Source organism: Chionomys nivalis, chromosome 18 (genome assembly GCF_950005125.1).
Source record: "Chionomys nivalis chromosome 18, mChiNiv1.1, whole genome shotgun sequence".
Lineage (NCBI taxonomy): Eukaryota > Metazoa > Chordata > Mammalia > Rodentia > Cricetidae > Chionomys > Chionomys nivalis.
In genome coordinates, this window is record NC_080103.1 from 3393116 (window position 1) to 3415056 (window position 21941).

Here is a 21941-nt window from a genome sequence, read left to right on the forward strand (position 1 = left end):
CTTGTTTTCTCCATCAATGGTGAGTGAAAGCTTTGCTGGGTACAGTAGTCTGGGCTTGCATCCATGGTCTCTTAGTGTCTGCAGCACATCTATCCAGGACCTTCTGGCTTTCATGGTTTCCATTGAAAAGTCAGGTATAATTCTCATAGGTTTTCCTTTATATGTTACTTGACCATTTTCTTTTGCAGCTCTTAATATTCTTTCTTTGTTCTGTATGTTTTGTGTTTTGATTATTATATGGTGAGGGGATTTTTTTTTTTATCCAGTTTATTTGGTGTTCTGTAAGCTTCTTGTACCTTCATAGGTATATCCTTCTTTAGGTTGGGAAAGTTTTCTTCTGTAATTTTGTTGAATATATTTTCTGTGCCTTTGAGCTAGAGTTCTTCTACCCTATTATTCTCAGGTTTGGTCGTTTCATGGTGTCCCAGATTTCCTTAATGTTTTGTGTTAAGAATTTTTTTGGATTTAGTGTTTTCTTTGACCACTGAGTCAATAGAATCTTTAACGCCTGAGATTCTTTCTTCTATCTCTTGTACTCTGTTGGTTATACTTGTCTGTATACCCAGATTTTCCATTTCCAGAGTTCCCTCAGTTTGTGTTTTCTTTATTACCTCTATTTCAATCTTCAAATCTTAAATTGTTTCCTTCATCTGTTTGATTGCTTTTTCTTGGTTTTCTTAGGTTTCTTTGAGGGATTTATTAATTTCTTCCAGCTTTTTGTTTGTCTTCTCCTCCATTTCTTTTTTTTTTTTTTTTTTGGTTTTTCGAGACAGGGTTTCTCTGTGGTTTTGGAGCCTGTCCTGGCACTAGCTCTTGTAGACCAGGCTGGTCTCGAACTCACAGAGATCCGCCTGCCTCTGCCTCCCGAGTGCTGGGATTAAAGGCGTGCGCCACCACCGCCCGGCTCTCCTCCATTTCTTTAACGGAGTTTTTCACTTCCTCTTTAAGGGTCTCCATCATTTTTATTAAGTAATGTTTAAAGTCGTTTTCTTCTGTATCTTCTGGGTTAGGATGATCAAGTCTTCCTGTTGTGTGTCCGCATGGTGGTACCATGTTGCTTTTTAGGATGCTGGAGGAGTTCTTGCATTGGCGCCTTCCCATCTCTTCCTCAACTCTTATGTCTCTTATGCCCACCAAGAATTGGTCTCCACGGAGCTCACAGGGAATGACGTGTTGTGGGTGGGGTAGATGGCTGTCTGGTAGACCAGCTCCCTGCTGGTGCTAGGAATGCCGAAGGCACCTGGGAGGGGGGCCCCTGACCTTTCTCCCACGTGGAGGTTTTAGGGAGTAGGGGTCCAGGTTCAGGGGTCCTGGGGCCACTGTTGTCTCACCTCCTATGTCCACCAAGTATTGGTCTCCATGGAGCTCACAGGGAAGGACCTTTAGTGCCATTCTTATACTGAACTCTTAGGAGATACCAAAGACAGAGGTGGAGCCCTGTCCCTGGGTAACTGCCCTGTACTAGGAGGCAGAATCCATAAATGGTTACTCCAGAACAGCTTCACACTTAGAACACGCATGATGAGGCACCACCCGAGAGCTCATTTCTGCCGACTTCCCATGGGCCTCTGGGCCTTACTTTGTAGGCTCACTTGTATGAAGAGGAAATTAGATTTTACCAAGGATTTCTAAGCAAGGACAGATTACTGAAGGTAACTTGTAAAATTACAAAGATCTCTATCCTACCTGCTAAGTCAGACCCTCTGGAATATTGGTTGACTATGGGGTGATTAGGTTTTAGTTTGCTAAGTTCCATAATAATACAAATACCAGGAGTACCAGAGTCAGAGTGAGGATCAAGGATTGGATGATATTACTATTCCTTCCAATTCCAAAATAGTTGAGGCAATGTCAAGAAGATAGCAGCGTGGGGCTGAGGATACAGCTCAGTTGGTAGAATGCTTGCCTAACATGCATTAAAGTGCCCTGGGTTTGAATCCCAGCATCCCATAAACCAGGTAGAGCGGCACACCTCTGTAATCCCAGTATTCAGGAGGTAGAGACAGGAGGATCAGAAGTTCACGATCATTCTTAGCTATATACCATGTTCTCAAGGGTATATGAATTTGAGACTCTCCAAAAGAGAGAGAGAGAGACAGAGACAGAGACAGAGAGAAAGAGAGAGAGTTAGGCACAGACAGTGTTTTCTAAGCTGGAACTAGCAGTCTACATTTGGAAAGAATTATTAACAAAGACACAGGGAGGACAACCTACATGTACACACAAAGCAGCTTGCTCAGAAACAGACTGAGAGGTCTGGCATGGTGGCACATGCCTTTATTCTCAGCACTCAGAAGGCAGCAGTCAGATATCTGTGAGTCTAAGGCCAGACTGGTCTACATAGTAAGTTCTAGGACAACCAGGATTATGTAGTGAGATCCTGTCTAAAAAAAATAAAATAGAGAATGAGGTTGTCATTCCCAAGGCCTAGCCCGCATGGTGCTAGATGGCAGAAGACGAAGGGCACATCTCTTGGTTCCATGAAGTGCAAGTGTCAAGGCAGTAGAAGGAATAAGTCTGTAGAAGACTGCATGTTGATGTCAGCAGACATTTAAGCATATACCCAATGAGAAAGAGCTTCAGTATTTCCTCTCATGAAGCATTTGACATCCAGACAATAATTTTGTCCTTGACTTTGATAGTATCAGAAGAATGATTCAGACTTAAGCCTGACAACTTGAGTTCAATTCCTGGGATCCACATAAAGGTGAGAGGTGAGAACCAACTCCACGGAGTTGTCCCCTGACCTCCACATGTACACCACAGCACATGCACGCATACAATATTAAGTGAACCGTGTTTTTAATTAAATAAGAAGATGTTACCTGGATGGAATACAGTCCTTCACTGCTTTCGGACTCATGGGCCAAAAAGCCAGTTTTTCCACCAGTGTCACGGAATGCAAAACCACGTGAGGTGCTCAGAAGTTATCTCCTCCTCTAACACCCACCTTTCTGCCTTTTCTGCTTTTCCACTATAGACCTGCGCTTGCGGAATGGCGAGGACCCTCGCGGTGTTCTCTGTGAAGCTCAAGAGGCAGTCACACTGGAGATCCAGGAACAGATCAGTGACTATAGGTCTGCAGAGCCCTCAGTTCTCTGTGCTTCTGGAGGGAGTATCTGACTTTCCCCTCTGTGTACATATGTGTTCAGTATGGTCTTTGTTTCCCTGTTGTATCTCTGGTGTAGATCAAAGCGCACTCTGGGGCTAGGCAGCCTCTATGGTGAAAATGACCTACTAGACTTGGATGGGGACCCTCTTCGAGAGCGCCAAATGGCTGAGAAGCAATTGGCTGCCCTTGGAGATATCCTGTGAGTATTCAACTTCTCTACTATCTCTCTGAACTTCCCAGACAGGTTGGCCTGTTTTCTACCTTCTTGTACTTCTTTTTTTTTTTTTTTTTTTTTTTTGTTAAAATATTTATTTATTATTTATACAATATTCTGTCTATCCATGTGTCTGCAGGCCACAAGAGGGCACCAGCCCTCCTCATTACAGATGGTTGTGAGCCACCATGTGGTTGCCGGGAATTGAACTCAGGACCTTTGGAAGAGCAGGCAATGCTCTTAACCACTGAGCCATCTCTCTGGACCCTTCTTGTACTTCTTACATGATCTCTTTCTCCAAAAGACAGGAGGAGATCCTGCTTGAACGTGCTGAGGGACCCACCTATAAGCCTAGAGCTACAGCTCACTGGTGGTTTTGACAATACAAGGCTCCAAGAATACAGTGAGCTTTCTGCTTCCCCTTTCTAGCCCTTTCATGATCTTCCTCCTTCCTTGCCTATATGTTCATAGCTGATACTCAGCATGACATTGCGCCCCTGCCAGGGGACTGGAGTGTCTTCAGTAAGTGCTCAGAACTGACTTAAGGAAAGCGTCCATTTTTTCACAAACACTGCAGAAGCTGGAGCACTTTCCAGGGAGCTTGGGCACAGCTGCTCCCGCTGTGCTTCTCCACTTCTGTTTTCTGTTTTCCTTGTTTTGTTTTTCATTCGATTTTATGTGTATGAGTGTTTTACCTGCATGTATGTCTGTGTTTCATGTACATTCAGTGCTCGCAAAGACCATAAAAGGATGTCAGGTCCCCTGCAGCTAGAGTTACAGGTATGAGCCACTGTGTGTGTGCTGGGAATCAAACTCAGTCCTCCAGAAGAGCAGCCAGCGGTCTTAACCACTGAACTGTCTCCCCAGCCCCTCGAGTCTCTTTTTCTAAAGCATGTGTTATCCGTGATTTGGACCCCAGGGCAAGATTGATAGCTGAACTTCTGAGCCTAGACAGCTTTTCTTCTCAGTGTTGTTTCTTGCTGAGCAGTGACCTTAATCGATCTGTTCTGTCTCTCTGAGCCTCACATACTAAATGACAAAAGTTGTAGCATCAGTAACATGAGCCTTTCATTTTGGCATGTATCAAATGTGTTTCCACTATTTGCCAAACACGTGTACATGGGGCATCTGGTGAGCAGAGTGGTTATTTCCTTTGTGGGGCTATGTAATGATGAAAGGAGACAGCAATACCTAAGAATTAAGTGGACGGGCAGTATATCAGAGATAACAAGCGTTAAGGGAGGAAATAGGACAGGTTATAGACAACTAGGAGTGCCAGAGTCACTGGGTTACAGAGTTAAATACTAGTTCAGGTGAGCTACCTGGAAAAGGTAGTAATCAGTGGAAGAGATTGACTAAATTATCTGACATCTGGGAAAGAGCATCGCAGATACAACAGCCAAGGCAGGCAGAAGTCAGGTAGAGTGTGCTCAGCATTAAGGAACAGAAGTGAGACCAGCATAGAAAGAGCAGAGTGAAAATTAAGGGATGGAGCCAGGTAATGGGAGGGCAGCAAGCACAATGGAGACGATTTTAGTCTTCACTTAGCAAGTGGAAGAGCTGTTGGAACTGCAGGAGGCTGCACTGTGGGTAGAAGAAATGGAAAACTAAGCAATTCAGTTACAAGGCTCCCTATAGGAATCCCCACAAATTATAGTAAAGCAATAGCCATGAAAGTTATGAGAAGAAATTAGCTCTTGGTGGAGTTGAGGGATAGAATCATTAAGAGAACTTCTGAAAGAAAGTCAAAGGAGAGATTCCAGGGATTTCTTCCCAAAGCATTAAAAAGACCATCAGTCACTCTAGGTGCAATTGATAAGACAGGGAGCAGTTTTGGACATGTTAAGCCTGGGGTCTCTGATGTATCAAACTATAGATCTAAAGAGACGTCTACTTGTGCAGATCTGTCATGTGGTGCAGATCTGGGCTAGCGGGGCTGGGGTTACAGCTAGAAGTGGAGCTGTTACCTAACAGACACAAGACTCTGGGTTCCACCTCACTAAAGAAATAAAAAATAACCGAGCCTGGTGGCACAGGCCTGTAAACCCAGCTACTTTGAGAAGCTGAGGTGCCATCAGTAATGGCGCACACCTTTAATCCCAGCACTTGGAAGGCAGAGGCAGGTGGATCTCTGTGAGTTTGAGACCAGCCTGGTCTACAAAGTGAGTTCCTGGACAGTCAGGGCTACCTCCTCCCCCACCCCCACCCCCCACACACAAAAAAACAAACAAACAAAAAAAAACCTTGTCCTGAAAAAAATCAAGGCAGAATTCAAGGCTTCCCTAGACTACTGAGTGAGTTCAAAGCCAAACTCAGTAGGATCAAGATTTAAAAAAAAAAAAATTAAAGTCAGGGGATGTAGCTCAGAGGTAGAGAGATTGCCTAATCTACATGCAAGACCCTGGGTTCAATTCCTAGTTCCAGTGAATAATAAAGAAAGAGGAAAGAGACCTGGAAAAGACGGGGAGGAAAGGATAGGAAATCTGGATTAGAAAGAAAATCACACAGAAAGTATAGCCTTGCAATCCAGCTTCCTAGCCTTCAGTGGTAAGGTGCCATGGATTACTTCTGCGATGCAAGCAGGCAGTACCTGACTGAACCTGAGATTCTATTCTAGGAACCCAACTTATAGTAGTTTCTATTTTCAAGTAATGTAATTTGTTCTTAACAAATGGGAGCCTTCTTGTGGGTGTTTTGAAAATTAAATGGGTTTGTTTGTAAATAGCTTATAAAAATGTCTGGCCCATAGTAATCCTACACACTGGTTACTACTGCCTCCATCAGGCCTCCAGGTTCCATCTTGTCCTAATGACTTCGTGCTTTGACACAGAGAGCAGAGAATGAATTCGCTGCCTCCCTTGTACTCGAAGGCACCATTGCACCCCCTTTGTACTCGAAGGCACCATTGCCATCATAGACTGAATTCGCTGCACCCCTTGTACTCGAAGGCACCATTGCCATCATCATTGCCAGCTGAATCCTTGAGGAAATAAAACTCTCACCTCCTGAGCTTCAAAGGCTCCAGACCTTGTATGCCCTGCCAACCCTTCTCTTTCCTCTAAAAAAGGACTTCCAGCTCTACCCTGAGAACAGCCTGTCTCAAAGTCCAAGTGATCTGTTCTTTCATTACAGGTCCAAGTATGAGGAAGACCGGAGGTGAGCAAATCCTTGGTGTAGTTCATTTGCAACATTCAAGGTGGGAAGAAGAAGGGCTGAGCTCTCCCATGCTTTTCATTTCTGCTACCCACAGGAAAGTTGTAACCTTACAGGACGTGAGTCTGTGCAGGGTTAGTTCCCATCCCAGGTAACTAACCATAACATGCAGGACTTAGAGGGTCCAGGTCCTTGATGCATAAGGACCACTGCCTGGTATATGGGTCTACTCCTTGGTGTGACAGGCTGGCCCTCGGTGTTCATGACTTCCCAGGCCTGCTTCTGTCCATCTACTCACAATACCCTAAGTCTCCCTTCCCATTTCTTTCCCTAAAGAGAGATTTCACCTCCCAAAGAAATAATGGTGGTAGAATCAGTCTGTGATGGGCACCAGCAAAGAGGAAAGCATCTTCTTTCTTGGCACATTTTTTTTTTTTTCTTTTTTCTTTTTGGTTTTTCGAGACAGGGTTTCTCTGTGGCTTTGGAGCCTGTCCTGGAACTAGCTCTTGTAGACCAGGCTGGTCTCGAACTCACAGAGATCCGCCTGCCTCTGCCTCCCGAGTGCTGGGATTAAAGGCGTGAGCCACCACCGCCCGGCTTTTAGGGTTTTTTTTTTTCTTTTTTCTTTTTTGGCACATTTTTTTTAAGCTCACATATTGGTTTTATTATTTTTTGTCAGCTTAAAGTGTGTCTGCATTCCCTGCCTACACACTCTTCGTAAGCGAAGAGATGGGTCCTGAAGCCAAAGTGGAAGTGTTGCTGTGCTGGCTCCATCGAACAGATAGTCTGTCTACTAAATTACAGGCCAAGTACATTTTGAGCACGGAGCACTAGACAGTTCCATTTGTTTGTAGCAATTAGAAGCACCTTGACAGCCCTTTCTTCTCTTTTTTTCGTTGTTCTCAGGGATGGGGAAGGTGAAGGCAGTATGCCTACTTTAAACCCTATATGTGTGTCTGAGGACATTGGCTATAGACTAAACCTGTCCTCCAGGCCATATTTTAGGGCCTTTGTGTCCCATCCCCTGACTAGCATCCCTTCATAGGAAGAGAGTTTACTGCTTGGATTTCTGTTGAGAGCAGTAAAGAGATTTGGCCAGCTTCTAACTGCTGTTACATTTGGCCATCCAGCTTCACTTTGAACATGTTAGCTCATAACTACCCCTTTCCTTCTCCATGGGTAGCTGTGGGGATATTGCATTGAGCTAGGTTCTGGTCCTTCAACCGTCTATTAAGAAACATTACATATTGGCAATATATATGAGCCGGGCGGTGGTGGTGCACGTCTTTATATATATGAGCCGGGCGGTGGTGGTGCACGTCTTTATTCACCAGCACTTAGGAGGCAGAGACAGGAGGATCTCTGTTGAGTTCAAGGCCAGCCTGCTAGTTCCAGGACAGGCTCCAAAGCTATACAAAGAAACCCTATCTTGAGAAACAAAATACAAAACAAAACAAAAGAAGAAACATTACTTGACCTTTCTGGTTCATAACACTCCTGTCTTGCAGTGCTCCCATGGAGTTTGCCCTTAATACCTATATGAGCCATGCTGGAATCCGTCTTCGGGAGTCAAGACCCTCCAGCACAGCAGAAAAGGCCCAGTCTGCTCCTGATAAGGACAAGTGGCTGCCCTTCTTCCCTAAGACCAAGAAGGTATCAGAACTGCCCTAGAACATAGCTGACTTGGAGCAGTCCTCTGTACTGACGTAGATCAGGAAAGCCATTTCACAGTTTTCCAGCTACAGCTCCCTCCTTTCTCTAAACCCAGCCATAGGTGGAGCATGTCCATTAATATATAAACCTGAGTCAGCTTTCCAGTTATTTGTTTAGGGCCAGTCTTGGGAACAGGGCATGAGTGATCAGCAGTCATGTCTGATTGTTGGGACCATCTCCAAACTAGTGTCTCCTATCTCAGCAGAGCAGCAATTCCAAGAAAGAAAAGGATGCTTTGGAGGACAAGAAGCGAAACCCCATCCTCAGATACATTGGGAAGCCCAAAAGCTCTTCTCAGAGCAGTGAGTATTTTGGAGAGCAAAAGCCTTGACCATTCTTTGGTAGAGATCTCAGCTCTTCACCTACATAGGAAGTGGAGGGTCGTGTCATGTTTCTGGGAGCCATGGCTAAACTCTGGAGCCTTTGGCTTCCTCTTAGTGCTGCTGTTCTCCCCCCTGCCATATCCAGTGCAGTCTCGTTGAGGGAAGGCAAGTGTTTCAGAGCCAGGGGGGTTACCCTTGCTTACCCTTGGGTCTTAATCTGGGAACTCGGAAGCAGTTGTAGCTACTGAATAGTCTACCTTGGAAAGACTTCCCTGGTGATCTATAGTTCCCTCTTTGACTCATCCCTGGTAGGTATGTACACTCCTGTGATTTTGTATTTTTGGCCCTTGTTGAGAGGTTTGACCTGGCAGGAGTAAGGGGCAAGATCCATGATATCATCAGTAACTAAAACACTAATGACCCCTCCTTCATTGGTTTCTCATCAGCCATGTGCCATATGTCTAGAAACTGTCAGTATTTTCAATCCTGAGTTTCAGTGGGAATATGAAGAGTGGTTTTGGACTGCATTGAACTTGGTGACGTCAGGAAAGAGAGGAAGAGGGGACTCTTCCGGATCTGCTTTGGCCTTTTCATTTTCGAGCTTGATACAATTTTTATTTTGACTCTTGCAACATTAAATTAACTTTTCATGGTTTACTTTTGTTTTTGTTTGTTTTTCTTTTAGCATTTCATATTCCTTTGTCCTCTGTGGAAGGTAAAAGGACCATTTTCTTCGGGGTTATCTTCTCATTAGCATCAATTTTCCAACTCCAAATTTTTGCTATCCCTTTTCCATCTGGTCCTATCCGGTGCCTCCTTCTTCCCTCCTTTTCTTCTCTCCATCTCTTATATATTCCTCCTTTCTGCTACAGCTTCTCTGTGACAGACACTGCTGGGGTCTTCTCACCTTGTTAGCTGCCAGACCTTTTTACTTTACCTGGTTTCTTCAGGGTGAGAACTCCCTTCCCCCAGGCGGGTTTCCTTGAGTTTCTGATAGAGACCAGCTTTCTTGACAGCAGCTTCCTTGTGGCCCTAGCCTTTGCTCTTCACAGTGTGTTAACTTGTTGCTGTAACAAAATATCTGAGATAAATAACTTAGAAAGAAGAAGTGTTTAATTGGGCCGGTAGTTCCAGTCCATAATCACTTGGCCCATTGCTTTGTGGTATGGCAAAAAAAAAAAAAAAAAAAGTACGTTGTACCTTTGATCCCAGCATTCTAGGCATAGGCAGGCTTATCTCTGTGAGTTCAAGGCCAGCCTGGTCTTCAGAAGAGCCAGGGCTGCACAGAGAAACCCTCTGGGGGAGAAAGGAAAAAAAAATAAGAAAGTACATTGTAGCAGCAGTTTGTGGCATGTAGCAGAGGAAATCTCCTTAACTCATGAAGCAAAAAGAGAAGGTACTGAGGTGCAGGCGTCTTTTTCAAGGGCACACCTCTCCTTGTGACCTCCATCTGAGTAGACTAATACCTTCCAATCACACCATTAACTGGGTCCTAGCCATTAACACAAAAGTTTTTGGGAGACTGTACGTGCAGGAAACCCTATTAGACTGCAATGTGTACTGCAGGGAGGGAGAAACAGGAATGACTCAGGGTTTCGTTTACAATTAAATTTTTTCAGTTTTTTAAATTGCAAGTTGCTTAATTAAATTACAATTACAAAGAAAAAAATTATGATTTTTTAAGATTGTATCCCTAACCCTTCTTAGGCCCTTCAATGCAGTGAAGGAGAATGTTGAGTTGGAAGCCAGACTGGGCTAGGTAGTTGAGTCAGTTAAGTACTTGCTACAAAATGAGAACTGGATGTGTGGGGGCTGGAGAGAGGCTCAGTGCTAAGAGCACTGACTACTCTTCCAGAGGACCCGGGTTTGAGTCACAATGTACATGGCAGCTTATAACCATCTATAACTTCAGTTCCAGGGCATCTGAGGCCCTTCTGGTCTCCACTGGCAATAGGCACAAAGGTGGTGCAAAGATGCAGGCAGAGAACCCATATACATAAAATAAAACTAATTTTTAAAAAAGCTAGGTATAGTGAGTGGTGTGCATGTGAGGAGGAGGCAGAGGGCTCACTGACCACCCAGCCCAGCTGAATCAGCCTGCACATCACTGAGACCCTGTTGGGGCAGGTAATCATTTCCTGAGGAATAACATTCAGGGTTAGATTGCATTCTCGCTCTCTCTCTCTCCAAAAACAATAATTGATAGAGGGCTATGGGGGTGGCTCAGTAGAGCATATGATTAGCACATTTAAAGTCCTGGCTTTGATCCACAGCACAGCAAAAATAATAAATTATACATATTAACCCATAAGAAACTTAAAGCCTACATCAAAATGTCACAGAATCATGCAAGTTTCCTTCAGTGAGGTCCATGTATAAACAATTAGTGATATATGGTGGCATACTCCTGTAACCCTAGACTTGGAAAGTAGAAGCGGGAGGATTAGGAAATCAAGGTGCGCTTCAGCTACATAGCCTGGGCTACGTGAGATTCTGTCTCCAAAATAAAAAAAAGTGCAAAATATGTTTTCTAAGTTCTATAGTAGTTTGTACATGGAGAAAGAACAATGGAATACAGTCAGGAAATTCTGTTGCTATAATTTATTTTGTGTAGAAATGGCATTTTAAAATTAGTATCTTTGAGCTTACTTTGTTATTGACATATCATGTTATCTTAAGCCATAAAAATAAATCTTGAAAAAAAATTTAGCTGTGGAAAAACAAAAGAATAGCCCTGAAATCCAGGCCCATCATTGGAACCAAGCTACTCTACCACTGAGCTGTGCTCCCAGCTCCAGACTCAATAGCTGCCAAAATCTGTTTCTCATTTGCCCTGTCAAGGAAAGTATGAGGTTGTAAGAAGCTGAGCAGCTCCACTGAGGGAGCTTTGTGTCAGCTTGAGAGAGAACAAGAATGCCCAAGGAGAATAAGATAAGGGTGCCGAGGGTTTGTGTGTTCTCTCTCTCTCTGTCTCTCTCTCTGTGTCTCTCTGTCTCTCTGTCTCTCTCTGTCTCTGTCTCTGTCTCTCTCTCTCTTCTTTTAATTTTGTGTGTAGTGTGTGCACATGAATTGCAGAGGCCAGAGCAGTTGGGTTCCCTGGAGCTTAACATTTGGGCAGCTATGAGCTTACTGATGTGGTTGCTGGAGGTTGAACTTTGTTCCCCTGGAAGAGCAGTGCACACTCTTTATGCTGGGCCTCTCCAGCCCTATGCCTCATTCATGTGCTCCTTAATTCAGATTTTATCACTCTGATTGCTTGATTTGATTTGGGCTTCTAAAATTCCTAGGCTATCCAACACCCACTGCTAGAAAGGTCCAATTGATACTCAGTCTTCATCTATCACCTGTTTGTCTGGTTGCTAATAGCATAATGGGGGGGGGGGTGCTTTAGAAGTCAAAGGTCAACCTAAAGTGTCAATCTTCATGAGACATCCATTTGTTTTTTGTGATCTCTCTCACTAGAGCCTGGGGCTCACCATTCTCTTAGGCAGGCTGTCTTCATCTTCCTCTTACTGGAATTACAAGCACTTGCCACCACCCCTGACTTTTTATTTGGGTGCTAGGGATTCATCTCTGGTCCTCAATTCTTGCAGCAGCACTTCAGTGACTAAGCTATCACTCCAGCCCACATACTTCACTTTTCTTAGTTCCATTGTCTTTCAGAGACTGGAGGAAAGGGAGCAAAGTCTACTAGTGAAACTTGCCTAGATTAAAAAGCCAGGCAGTGGTGGCGCACACCTTTAATCCCAGCACTCAGGAAGCAGAGGCAGGCAGATCTCTGTGAGTTTGAGGCCAGCCTGGTCTACAGAGAGTACCAGGTCAGATTTCAAAGCCACACAGAGAAACCCTGTCTCCCAATCAATCAACCAATCAATCAATAAAAGTGCTCCTTTCTGTTTCCTGTTGTTACTCTGAGTTACTCAGCGATACCAGATCTCAGGGCTACACCTGCTTTTTGCCACAGCCACACACTATACAGAGCACACCTAGACATTATTCAGGTAACCCATGAGATAGGAATAGTAAATTCTGGGATATCCCTAGGTTCTTACGTAATTACTCAGACAAGTCCATCGTAGGTACACAACAGACTGTGAGTGAGTCTATGGTGACCCTGCACATTCATTCTAGGACAGGTCCTAGACAAAAGCAAGTGATAGTAACAGCCACTATAAACATACCCAGCCACTTACAAAGTTTGAGAAAAGGGCCACCCTGGCCATCTATCTCAAGGATGGGGCTGTAGGTGTAGAAAAGAATAGACAGATGTTTTTTGTTCTCTCAGGTTTGGGAATCTTCCTTTGAAAGTCAAATTTATGCAACAAGCAGGTCTGTTTTAGACAACAAGTCTAAACTGCACATGTAGAATCTCTAAAGTCAAGTTTTGTTGCCAGTTCCCTAGATACTTCTGCTGCCTCCACCTGCTACCCAAGCCCTGCTCTATCTTCATGTGACTCAGTTTTGACTTGAAGATGAACTCTTTATCTCTTCCCTGGCTCCCAGACACTGGGCTTAAGTCTAAGCCCCCTTTGCAGGGTTTTCAAGTATTATGTCTTAGTGTGTCCTCCCTCTCTGTCTCTTGCTTGCTCTCGAACAAGACTGGCTCCCTAAACTGTCAGCTTGAGGAAAGGGCTAGATTTTGAATACCTAGGATAACGTGTTGCCTCTGTTCCTCAGGTCACCTACCTCTCACCAATCCTTTAATAATGAAGCTCAAAGCTGGCCGTAGGAATGGGATAGAGAGGGGGGGCAGGGAGGGGAGTGTATAAAAGTGATAGAAAAATGAAAAGGGCCTGAGATTCGATTCAGCAACATGGTTGGACTCCATGTATATATGGTTTTGGTCTTCCTGGCTTTTTCCTTTTTTTTCCTTTTTTAGACCTGCTGTGTGACTTTAGGAAAACTTAGTCACTGCTTTCAGGTAGCGTGAAAAGAAGAGACCCAGAAAAGGAGAGGACCCCCCAGGACTGCACAGCATATTAGAGGAGAACCAGGCCTAGCTCGTGTCCCCTGCCTTCTGGTCCCATGCTGTTCTCATCTATGCTTGTTCATTGCTCTGTCTTCTGGGATAGAGGGGAGTAAGGACACTGGAACAGAAAGCATAGTACCCTTCATTTTCTTTTTGCCTGCAGTTAAGCCAGGCAATGTGAGGAACATCATTCAGCACTTTGAGAACAGCCATCAGTATGATGTCCCAGAGCCGGGGACACAACGACTCTCAACAGGAAGCTTTCCTGAGGACCTGCTGGAGAGTGACAGGTAGCTGTAGCTGGATGGGGCCAACCAGGCATGGGCAGGCTTCAGCACTAGGGTTTAATTCCCACTGCCTTACTCCTCTCCACTGTACTGTGAGGTCGCGAGTAGAGCCTGCCCACTCTAAGTGACTGCAGGAAGTATAATGTGTTGGGAACTGGGCCAGTGGAAACTCGTGAAGGCAACCTTTAGGCTGACCCCCAACTACTGAGCAGTTCCATCCCAAAATGGAGCTGCATTATTTTATCCAGCAGCCAGTCAGGAAGGATGAAGGCCAAGAGAGGCACAGGAAAGTCTTTGTCTAGTAAGAAAGCTCTAAGCTAGGTGAAATGCAACACACCTTTAATCTCACCCAGCCCTAGGGAGGCACAGGCAGGAGGACCTCTGTGAGTTCCAGGCCATCTTGGTCTACCTTGTCTCTGAAAATAAAATAATAATTTTTTAAAAAGCTTAAACACGTTTTTCTGCTGACGCTTTTAAAGACAAGCAATAGGTGGAAATGAGTCATCTGTCTCAGCAGACCATAGAGTCAGTTGGCTCAAGACAGATGATTCTTCCCTTCAAAAAGAAAAAGAGGGCAGGTGACACATGTCTGTAAGCTCGGCACTCCAGAGACTGAGACAGGAGGATCACTGGGAGTTCAATGCCAGCCTAGGCTATAAAGTAAGACCTTTTCTCACAAAGGCTGGGGATGGTGCTGTCTCATTTTCTGCATCTTTGTTAGGTATCAGGTTCTAACAAGGATGTTCGTGTGGTTTAACATATGCTCCTGACTGGCATGAAGGCGGTCAAGTCATGGCTACAGCCGTCTTTAAAATAAAGATTGCCTGTAGTCAGAAATGTCTGCAGATTCCTCAAGTCATTCTTGAGGTACAGTACTGCAGCCTTTTGTATAGGAAAATAATCCCATTGTGCAATCAAGTTTGAAAGCCACTGAGTAATAGAGGCAGGCAGAGAGGCAAGTCCAGAGACAGCAGTATTGATGTTCTAATCATTTGCCTTTTAAATAACCATCAGCGCCAAGCCAGACATTCTGGCTGGAATGCAAGTTTATTCTTTCTGTTTTATATTAGCCCTTCATAAATTTAGTTCATGTCAAAGCATTTAGCCATAGTAAGAGTTGACAAAGATTTTGGGACGATAAACTTTGGAGATTTGTACTGTGAAGAGAGGTTGAGCTTAACATTTGTAGATAAATTAGATACAAATTACATAATTGCTATGAGACAGGTGTGATAATTTGGACATGTCAAATATTTTACGTTTGGGAGATGTCAATACCCTGAAAAAACATTTGAAAACACTTACAGACTTGCTCTCTTGGCCTTGCTCTACCTAAGACGGTCACCAAAATCCTAAAGCTATTCTAAGCAGAAGCCTTTGAATTTTATTTGTAAACTCTGTGGCAATCTTGGGAGAGTAGTATGCACAGGAAGACAATTTAGGCTGCTGTAGATGCTTGGTGTTGAGTGCCCAAGGGTTCTTCTAGGAAGTTACAAAGCTTTGTAGCCCTCTAACCCTACTGGAAGAGGTTTGTAGTGGTGGCTGAGGACACAGAGAACAGTGTGACCTGATCTGGATTAGAATTGTTCTTGTAGATAGCTGAGGAGTAACTTCAGTGAGACATCAGTTGTCAAGTTGTTTGCAAACCCTAAAGACAAATTTGGGTCCTCAAGAGGTAAACTCTGTGTTGAATCCTCTGGCCTTTTAGAGAAAGTGTAAATTAAGATTCAAGGTACTTGGCTCCCTGCTGCAGCAGCCCACTACTGTTAAGCGCTCTCTAGACATTTCAAGGCCTTCTGTGATTCCAGACACAGACCAGGATATAGATTATTAACAAAGGGACATCCCAGCAGGGCCTAGTGGTGCATCCATGGACATCTAGGGGTCAGAGATGTTGGGTGTGTTGAGGCTGATGGCACTACAGACTCAACAGATACCAGTCCTCAGTTGTCAGCATTTCACCAAACCCCAAGAGTGCTTGTTAGCCACGCAGGACATCCAGGGATGAACCTCTGCCTGTCTGTAACCAAGCCCTGGAAGCATCTTCCCCAGCCATGTCTCCCTGGAAAGGAAATAGAAGCTTAGGAAGGGTGCTGTCACAGTAGGAAAGGGAAACGTCTACATCACAGCTAGAGTCAGAATCCTACAGCAGACAACATCTTCTGACAGCCTGGGGAGTTACAGAGCCAAAGTGTAGGAACCAGCTATTCCTCCCTCAGAGAAAGATCCACCTCAAGAGTCAGAGAAGAGAGTAGCTGGTCCGAAACTGGCAAGGTGTACTGACCATGGGATGGCCTCCAGGGCAGTGGACCTTATGGCTTCTGATGAAAGACTGTGATATACCCATGGGTCTTCTAAAAGGATCATGGTGTCTTAGGCATGAACACATCACAAAACTGATTCTCTTAGCCTAGCAGTTCTCAGCCTGTGGGTTACAACCCCTTTGGGAGTTAAACAACCCTTTCACGGGTGTCACATATCGGATATTTACAATCCATAACAGTAACAAAATTACAGTTATGAAGTAGCAATAAAAATAATTTTATGATTGGGGGTCACCACAACTTGAATTGTATTAAAGGGTCACAGCATTGGGAAAGTTGAGAACCACTGTCTTAGCTTAAGGTGAAGAAGAGAAACTATCCAGGAAGCCCACTGAGGAAAGCCACGAGTCTGTAGAGCAGCCAGAGTGGCTTGTCATTGTGCAGCTTATGGGCCCTCACGTTTGAGCCTTTCAGGGCCAGGTAGAAAAACCTGTAGTTTTGAGGCACCTTGTAAAAGCTAGCCACAATATCACATCTCAAAGTTTCCTGTCCCTCCTTAGCAGTTCACGCTCAGAGATTCGCCTGGGCCGCTCTGAGAGCCTCAAGGGCCGGGAAGAGATGAAGCGATCTCGAAAAGCAGAGAATGTGCCCAGGTCTCGAAGTGATGTTGACATGGATGCTGCTGCGGAGGCCACTCGCCTTCATCAGTCAGCCTCGTCCTCTGCCTCCAGCCTCTCCACCAGGCGAGTAACCTCCAGTGACTATACGTACCTGATGCTACTTAGTGTGGTTAGATATATTGTTGTTGTTGTTACTATTATTATGATTATAATTATATATTCAGAGTTGGTATTTTCTCCTCAGGTCTCTTGAGAATCCAACCCCTCCCTTCACACCTAAAATGGGCCGCAGGTAAGTGGTGAGCACTGTGGCACTGTTTGGTGTCTCTGTGGCACATCTGCGTTCAGCCACCTTCACACATCTAGGGATGGCTAGATGTGCATCTCTTCTCCATGGCCTGGTAAAGGCAGGTTGAGTAAGAGAGTGACAGACAGCCTTGAATGTAAGTTATCCACTAGTGAAGCTGAGCTCCCCGTTTTCCTTAGGAGCATTGAGTCCCCCAATCTGGGGTTCTGTACAGATATTGTCCTTCCCCACCTTCTGGAGGATGATCTGGGCCAGCTGTCTGACCTCGAGCCAGAGCCAGATGTCCAAAACTGGCAGCATACAGTAGGCAAGGACGTGGTGGCAGGGCTGACACAGAAGGAGATTGACCGACAAGAGGTCATCAATGGTAAGAACCTCCCTTGCTTCCCTCATCTCCACTCATGCTTATGTGGGTAAGAGAGCTTCTCCAGGTCACCTCATTAGTGCTTAGTCAAGGGTGGAGAAGCCAACACTCCACTTCCCCAAAGAGTAGTGACTCTAGATCAGTGGGTCTCAACCCCTTTGAGGGATCTCATATTTACACTATGATTTATAACAGTATAAAAATTATAGTTATGAAATAACAACAAAATATTTTTATGGTTGGGGTCACCACAACATGAAGAACTATATTAGTGGTTGCAGCATTAGGAAGGTTGGGAACCACTGCTCTAGACATTTGCTAATCTTTTCCCCCGTCTCTCCTTGTCACAACCCCTGCTCAGAGCTGTTTGTGACAGAAGCATCCCATCTGCGAACACTCCGGGTCTTGGACCTCATCTTCTACCAGCGCATGAAAAAGGAGAACCTAATGCCTCGGGAAGAGCTGGCAAGGCTCTTCCCTAATCTGCCTGAACTCATAGAGATTCACAGTAAGGCGCCTGTGCCCTCTAGTGTCCCTCTGCCGCCTTTCACTCTGCTTCAGTTTGAGCCCCACCTGATCTCCCTAAGTATATAACCCCACTACTCCTGCTGAGAGAAACTGACAGAGAGCTTGAAGCTAACCCTCCAGATCCAAAGTAAAGGTTTCCAGACTTCTCCGTGGAACTACTGTCAAAAATGCCTTTTCTCCTAGTCATAAACTGTCTAGCAGTATGGCTCCACCCCAGGCATTTCTGCTTCTTCCTTCTTACCACAGATTCCTGGTGTGAAGCCATGAAGAAGCTCCGGGAGGAAGGTCCCATTATCAGAGACATCAGTGACCTCATGCTGGCTCGGGTATGGCAAGGAGGAGATTAGAAGAAGCAAGATCCCTTTACCCAAGAAGAGAGGATAGTCAAGGGGGAAGGGGTGCTGCTCCCTGGCAGGAGTGTGATACCTGGACCATGTCCTTTCTGCCTCTTCAGTTTGATGGTCCTGCCCGAGAGGAGCTCCAGCAAGTAGCTGCACAGTTCTGTTCCTATCAGTCAATTGCCCTAGAGCTAATCAAGACTAAACAACGTAAAGAGAGCCGGTTCCAGCTCTTCATGCAGGTATCCTGGACTGTGTCTTAACCCTCCCTCAGCTCTGTCATGCTCACCAAAGATCTCCTAACGTCTTCTGGACCCAACCTTAACTCCTCTACCTAGAAGGGCACCTAGCCGTGCCCTCTACCTACCCACACCCACACCAGTACTGTAAAGCATTACCTCTAGAGCCAAAAATGCCTTTGGTTGAGAAGTACTCTAGCAGGCAAAAAGCCTGCCTCGCCCATTAGAATTAGTGTGTACTTTGCTATGAAATAGGAATGATACTGCCCTTCTGTTTTGACCATCTCTTCCTGGCAACATCAAACCCTCCCTAAATGTTGAAAGAAAAAACTGCCACCATTTCCAAGTGACCCATCTGGGGTTAGGACCTACTTTTCATTTTCAAAGCCATCTTAGCCCTAAACCCTAAAGGAACTCCCAATCACTAGTTGACCTCTTCCTCTGTCTGCTTCTTGCTATTCAGGAGGCTGAGAGCCACCCTCAGTGCCGGAGGCTGCAGCTGCGAGACCTGATCATCTCTGAAATGCAGCGGCTCACCAAGTACCCACTGCTGCTAGAGAACATCATCAAGCACACAGAGGGTAGGGCATTCACTAGTGCCTTGTGGCAGCAGACTTCTTTGCTTCGTCACAGCTTTGTGATCTTAGCAACCCCAGACCTTTGAGATCTTCTTCCTTGTCCGGGTACAGTAAGTCTCAGAGAGGAAAATGATTGGAAATGTGGTTTGGAAATATGAAGTGCTGCACAGCAGAGAAACGAAGGCCACTGCTGGCTTCTGGGCCCTCTATATGAACCAGGAAGTGTGGACCCAGTGGCTGGCCCTTGAGGGCAACTGTGAGCTCCTTCAAGGGCTCTGCTGGATTGTAGACCAGTTAATACCTTTGTTGGGTGCCTCTGCGCAGTGTGCAGAGATATAACCAGGGGACTAGCATGATGACTCAACAGAAATTCACAGAAAAGGATGGAAGGAGAGAACCAACTTGACAAAATTGTCCTCTGACCTTAACATACACACTGTGACGTGGCTGTCCACACACACACACACAACAGTAAGTAAGCAAATATGCTAAGCCATATATAACACTAGGAGAACGATGAGCATATGAACTTTGCAGGCAGAAGCACTAACTGCCACACATTCCCCCGTTTGGTAGGTGGCACATCTGAGCATCAAAAGCTCTGCCGTGCCCGGGACCAGTGCCGAGAGATTCTCAAGTTTGTAAATGAAGCAGTGAAGCAGACAGAGAACCGTCACCGATTAGAGAGCTACCAGAAACGCCTAGATGCCACAGCCCTAGAGCGGGCCAGCAACCCCTTGGCAGCAGAATTCAAGGTAGGAGGTGGAGGCTGCAATACTGGCAGCCACTCAGACACATCCTTTTTGGGCCCCCTTAGAGCAGAACTCAAGTCAGAGCCCAGTGAGTCTTAGAAGAGACATGGCCTGTCTGTGATAGTGTGGCGTGGTTAGGTCATGAGAGGCACACCCTGTTAATGTCGCTCATCCCTAGATTAACACGAACAGACAGCCTCACTAAGTAAAAAGTAGATGTTGGAACTTAGCCTCAGAAAATAGAATGGGGTAGAACTGGAGGTAAAGGAAGAATAAAATTGAAGAGAAGGTCAGGAAAAGCAACATTGTCTCCTTGGAAAGTTAGATGGCATGTAGTATGCCAAGTGGGAATCCCAAGTCAGAGCATCACAGGCACAGGGCTCCGTAGCACACTTTACTTCTCTCCGTCCCCTACAAGAGCTCAAAGGTAACAGTTGTTTCTTACCCACTGATTCCCAGCACCTTAGCAAATGTCCATGCACAGTGATTCTTAAAACTTGTTGCGTGAATGGAACGATGGTGTCTCCTTTCAGAGCCTGGATCTTACAGCGAGGAAGATGATCCATGAGGGACCCCTGACCTGGAGGATCAGCAAAGACAAGACCCTGGGTATGTGTCAGGGACTGGGAATTGGAGGGAACCTGTGGCGAGTGTGCTTCTCCAGGGTCCATTCTTCTCTGCTGCAGAAGCTTTAAAAGCTGCTGCTCTAAGGGTACTGGGATGCTGGGGAGGCAAACATACACAACAGGGTGGCAGCACACAGCTCCTTAAGCACAGTGTGGGAAGGGAAGACAGAAAAAAAGAGTTGGAGTCACTGGATTCCTGTGGCCTCCTAGTCCTGGGCATGGACTTCTAATAACCTCTGGATGACTGAGCAACAGGGATCGTCTTAATTGTCAGACCTGCAGGTGCTGTTACTGGAGGACCTTCTGGTGCTGCTGCAGAGACAAGAGGAGAGGCTGCTGCTCAAGTGCCACAGCAAGACAGCTGTGGGCTCTGCGGACAGCAGACAGACCTTCAGCCCTGTGCTGAAGCTCAACGCTGTACTCATCCGTTCTGTGGCTACAGGTACCGTGAGGACATGAGCCAGCAAGCTTGGGGCTCTGTGTCTTGTTCATCGTTCACTCTGCAGTAAGCACTGGGTGATGTAGGCCCATTCTGGAGCTTTACAAGACTTGAGGTCCTGTGTTCCTTTCCTATCTTGACCCAGTCTAAGCAGGAAGATCTGGTCCAAGATGGCAGGGTGAGGAGTAGGTAAGGGACCATGGTGAAGACCATGATGGATGGGATGGGTGCGCCGGGTGGGGCTGAGGATGTCAGAGGAAGAATGAAAGAAACAGGAGCAGACATAAAGACTGGGACAGACCTTGTGCAAGAATGCCTTGGGCAGAGCATAGTTCAAAACAACCACACCTATAGCACAGACTCGAGCCCAGAAGTTTGAGGTAGCAGGACAGTCAACCACATTCTCTGGGATCATCAGTGACACCTGACCTCCCTGAGCAGCTCAGAAAGGATGGGGTAGACATGAAAAGATTTGGTACCCCGAAGCACTATATGCACATCAGTCCTCAGTTAACAGAGCAAGAGGGAAGTCGGAATGGCCCTGACAAATATCATTGAGGGCCCATAATTGCCTGTGTCTTTTGGTGAATGCCAATTAATTCTGATGACCCAGGTATATTATCTCATAGTGCTTTCTTCAGGTTGGGGACCTTGTCCACCATGCCCTATGTAGACTTTCTGCCTTTCTTTCCTCACACAGATAAGCGAGCCTTCTTCATCATCTGTACTTCTGAACTGGGCCCTCCCCAGATATATGAGCTGGTTGCATTGACATCATCGGACAAGAATATGTGAGAATTGATTGCAGGGTCCCGTATAACTTCTGTCCTCTTGGAGCCAGAGTGGTGTGTAGAAGGATTTGAGCAATGAGACCAGGGGCTGGGCCCCAGAGCAGTTCCTGAATGGAGGACTAAGAAGTTAAGAGGCAACATAGGCACAGAGCAGCAGAAGCCATCACCCAGGATGTAACCAGGCTTGGGCTAAGTAAAATAAATCCATGTATATCTACCCCGTGTTTCCCAACACTGACTGCTAGAGGTGGCATGGCACAGTGGGCAGAGACAGGTTAAATCAGACAGTTTCTTCCCCTCTGGGTTCTCATTTTGAAAGGGGAA

The 21941-nt window shown here is 45.6% G+C and overlaps 1 protein-coding gene across 14 annotated transcripts in view; it reads left to right on the top strand.

The window, feature by feature from the left end:
- The window catches only part of Arhgef11 (Rho guanine nucleotide exchange factor 11), a 145547-nt gene that overhangs the window by 114661 nt on the left and 8945 nt on the right, over positions 1-21941 (top strand). For 5 of the 14 annotated variants that reach the window (XM_057793023.1, XM_057793017.1, XM_057793022.1 and 2 more), the window contains 18 exons: positions 2981-3077; positions 3189-3311; positions 6459-6482; positions 7988-8132; positions 8395-8494; positions 9201-9230; positions 13648-13774; positions 16596-16778; positions 16900-16947; positions 17142-17329; positions 17688-17834; positions 18101-18180; positions 18309-18434; positions 18895-19012; positions 19586-19764; positions 20295-20370; positions 20662-20829; positions 21527-21617. In XM_057793023.1, coding sequence (XP_057649006.1) covers positions 2981-3077; positions 3189-3311; positions 6459-6482; positions 7988-8132; positions 8395-8494; positions 9201-9230; positions 13648-13774; positions 16596-16778; positions 16900-16947; positions 17142-17329; positions 17688-17834; positions 18101-18180; positions 18309-18434; positions 18895-19012; positions 19586-19764; positions 20295-20370; positions 20662-20829; positions 21527-21617 — 2050 coding nt within the window. The remainder of the gene's footprint in view (positions 1-2980; positions 3078-3188; positions 3312-6458; positions 6483-7987; positions 8133-8394; positions 8495-9200; positions 9231-13647; positions 13775-16595; positions 16779-16899; positions 16948-17141; positions 17330-17687; positions 17835-18100; positions 18181-18308; positions 18435-18894; positions 19013-19585; positions 19765-20294; positions 20371-20661; positions 20830-21526; positions 21618-21941) is intronic. The other 9 variants (XM_057793013.1, XM_057793024.1, XM_057793016.1 and 6 more) reach the window with 7 other exon arrangements.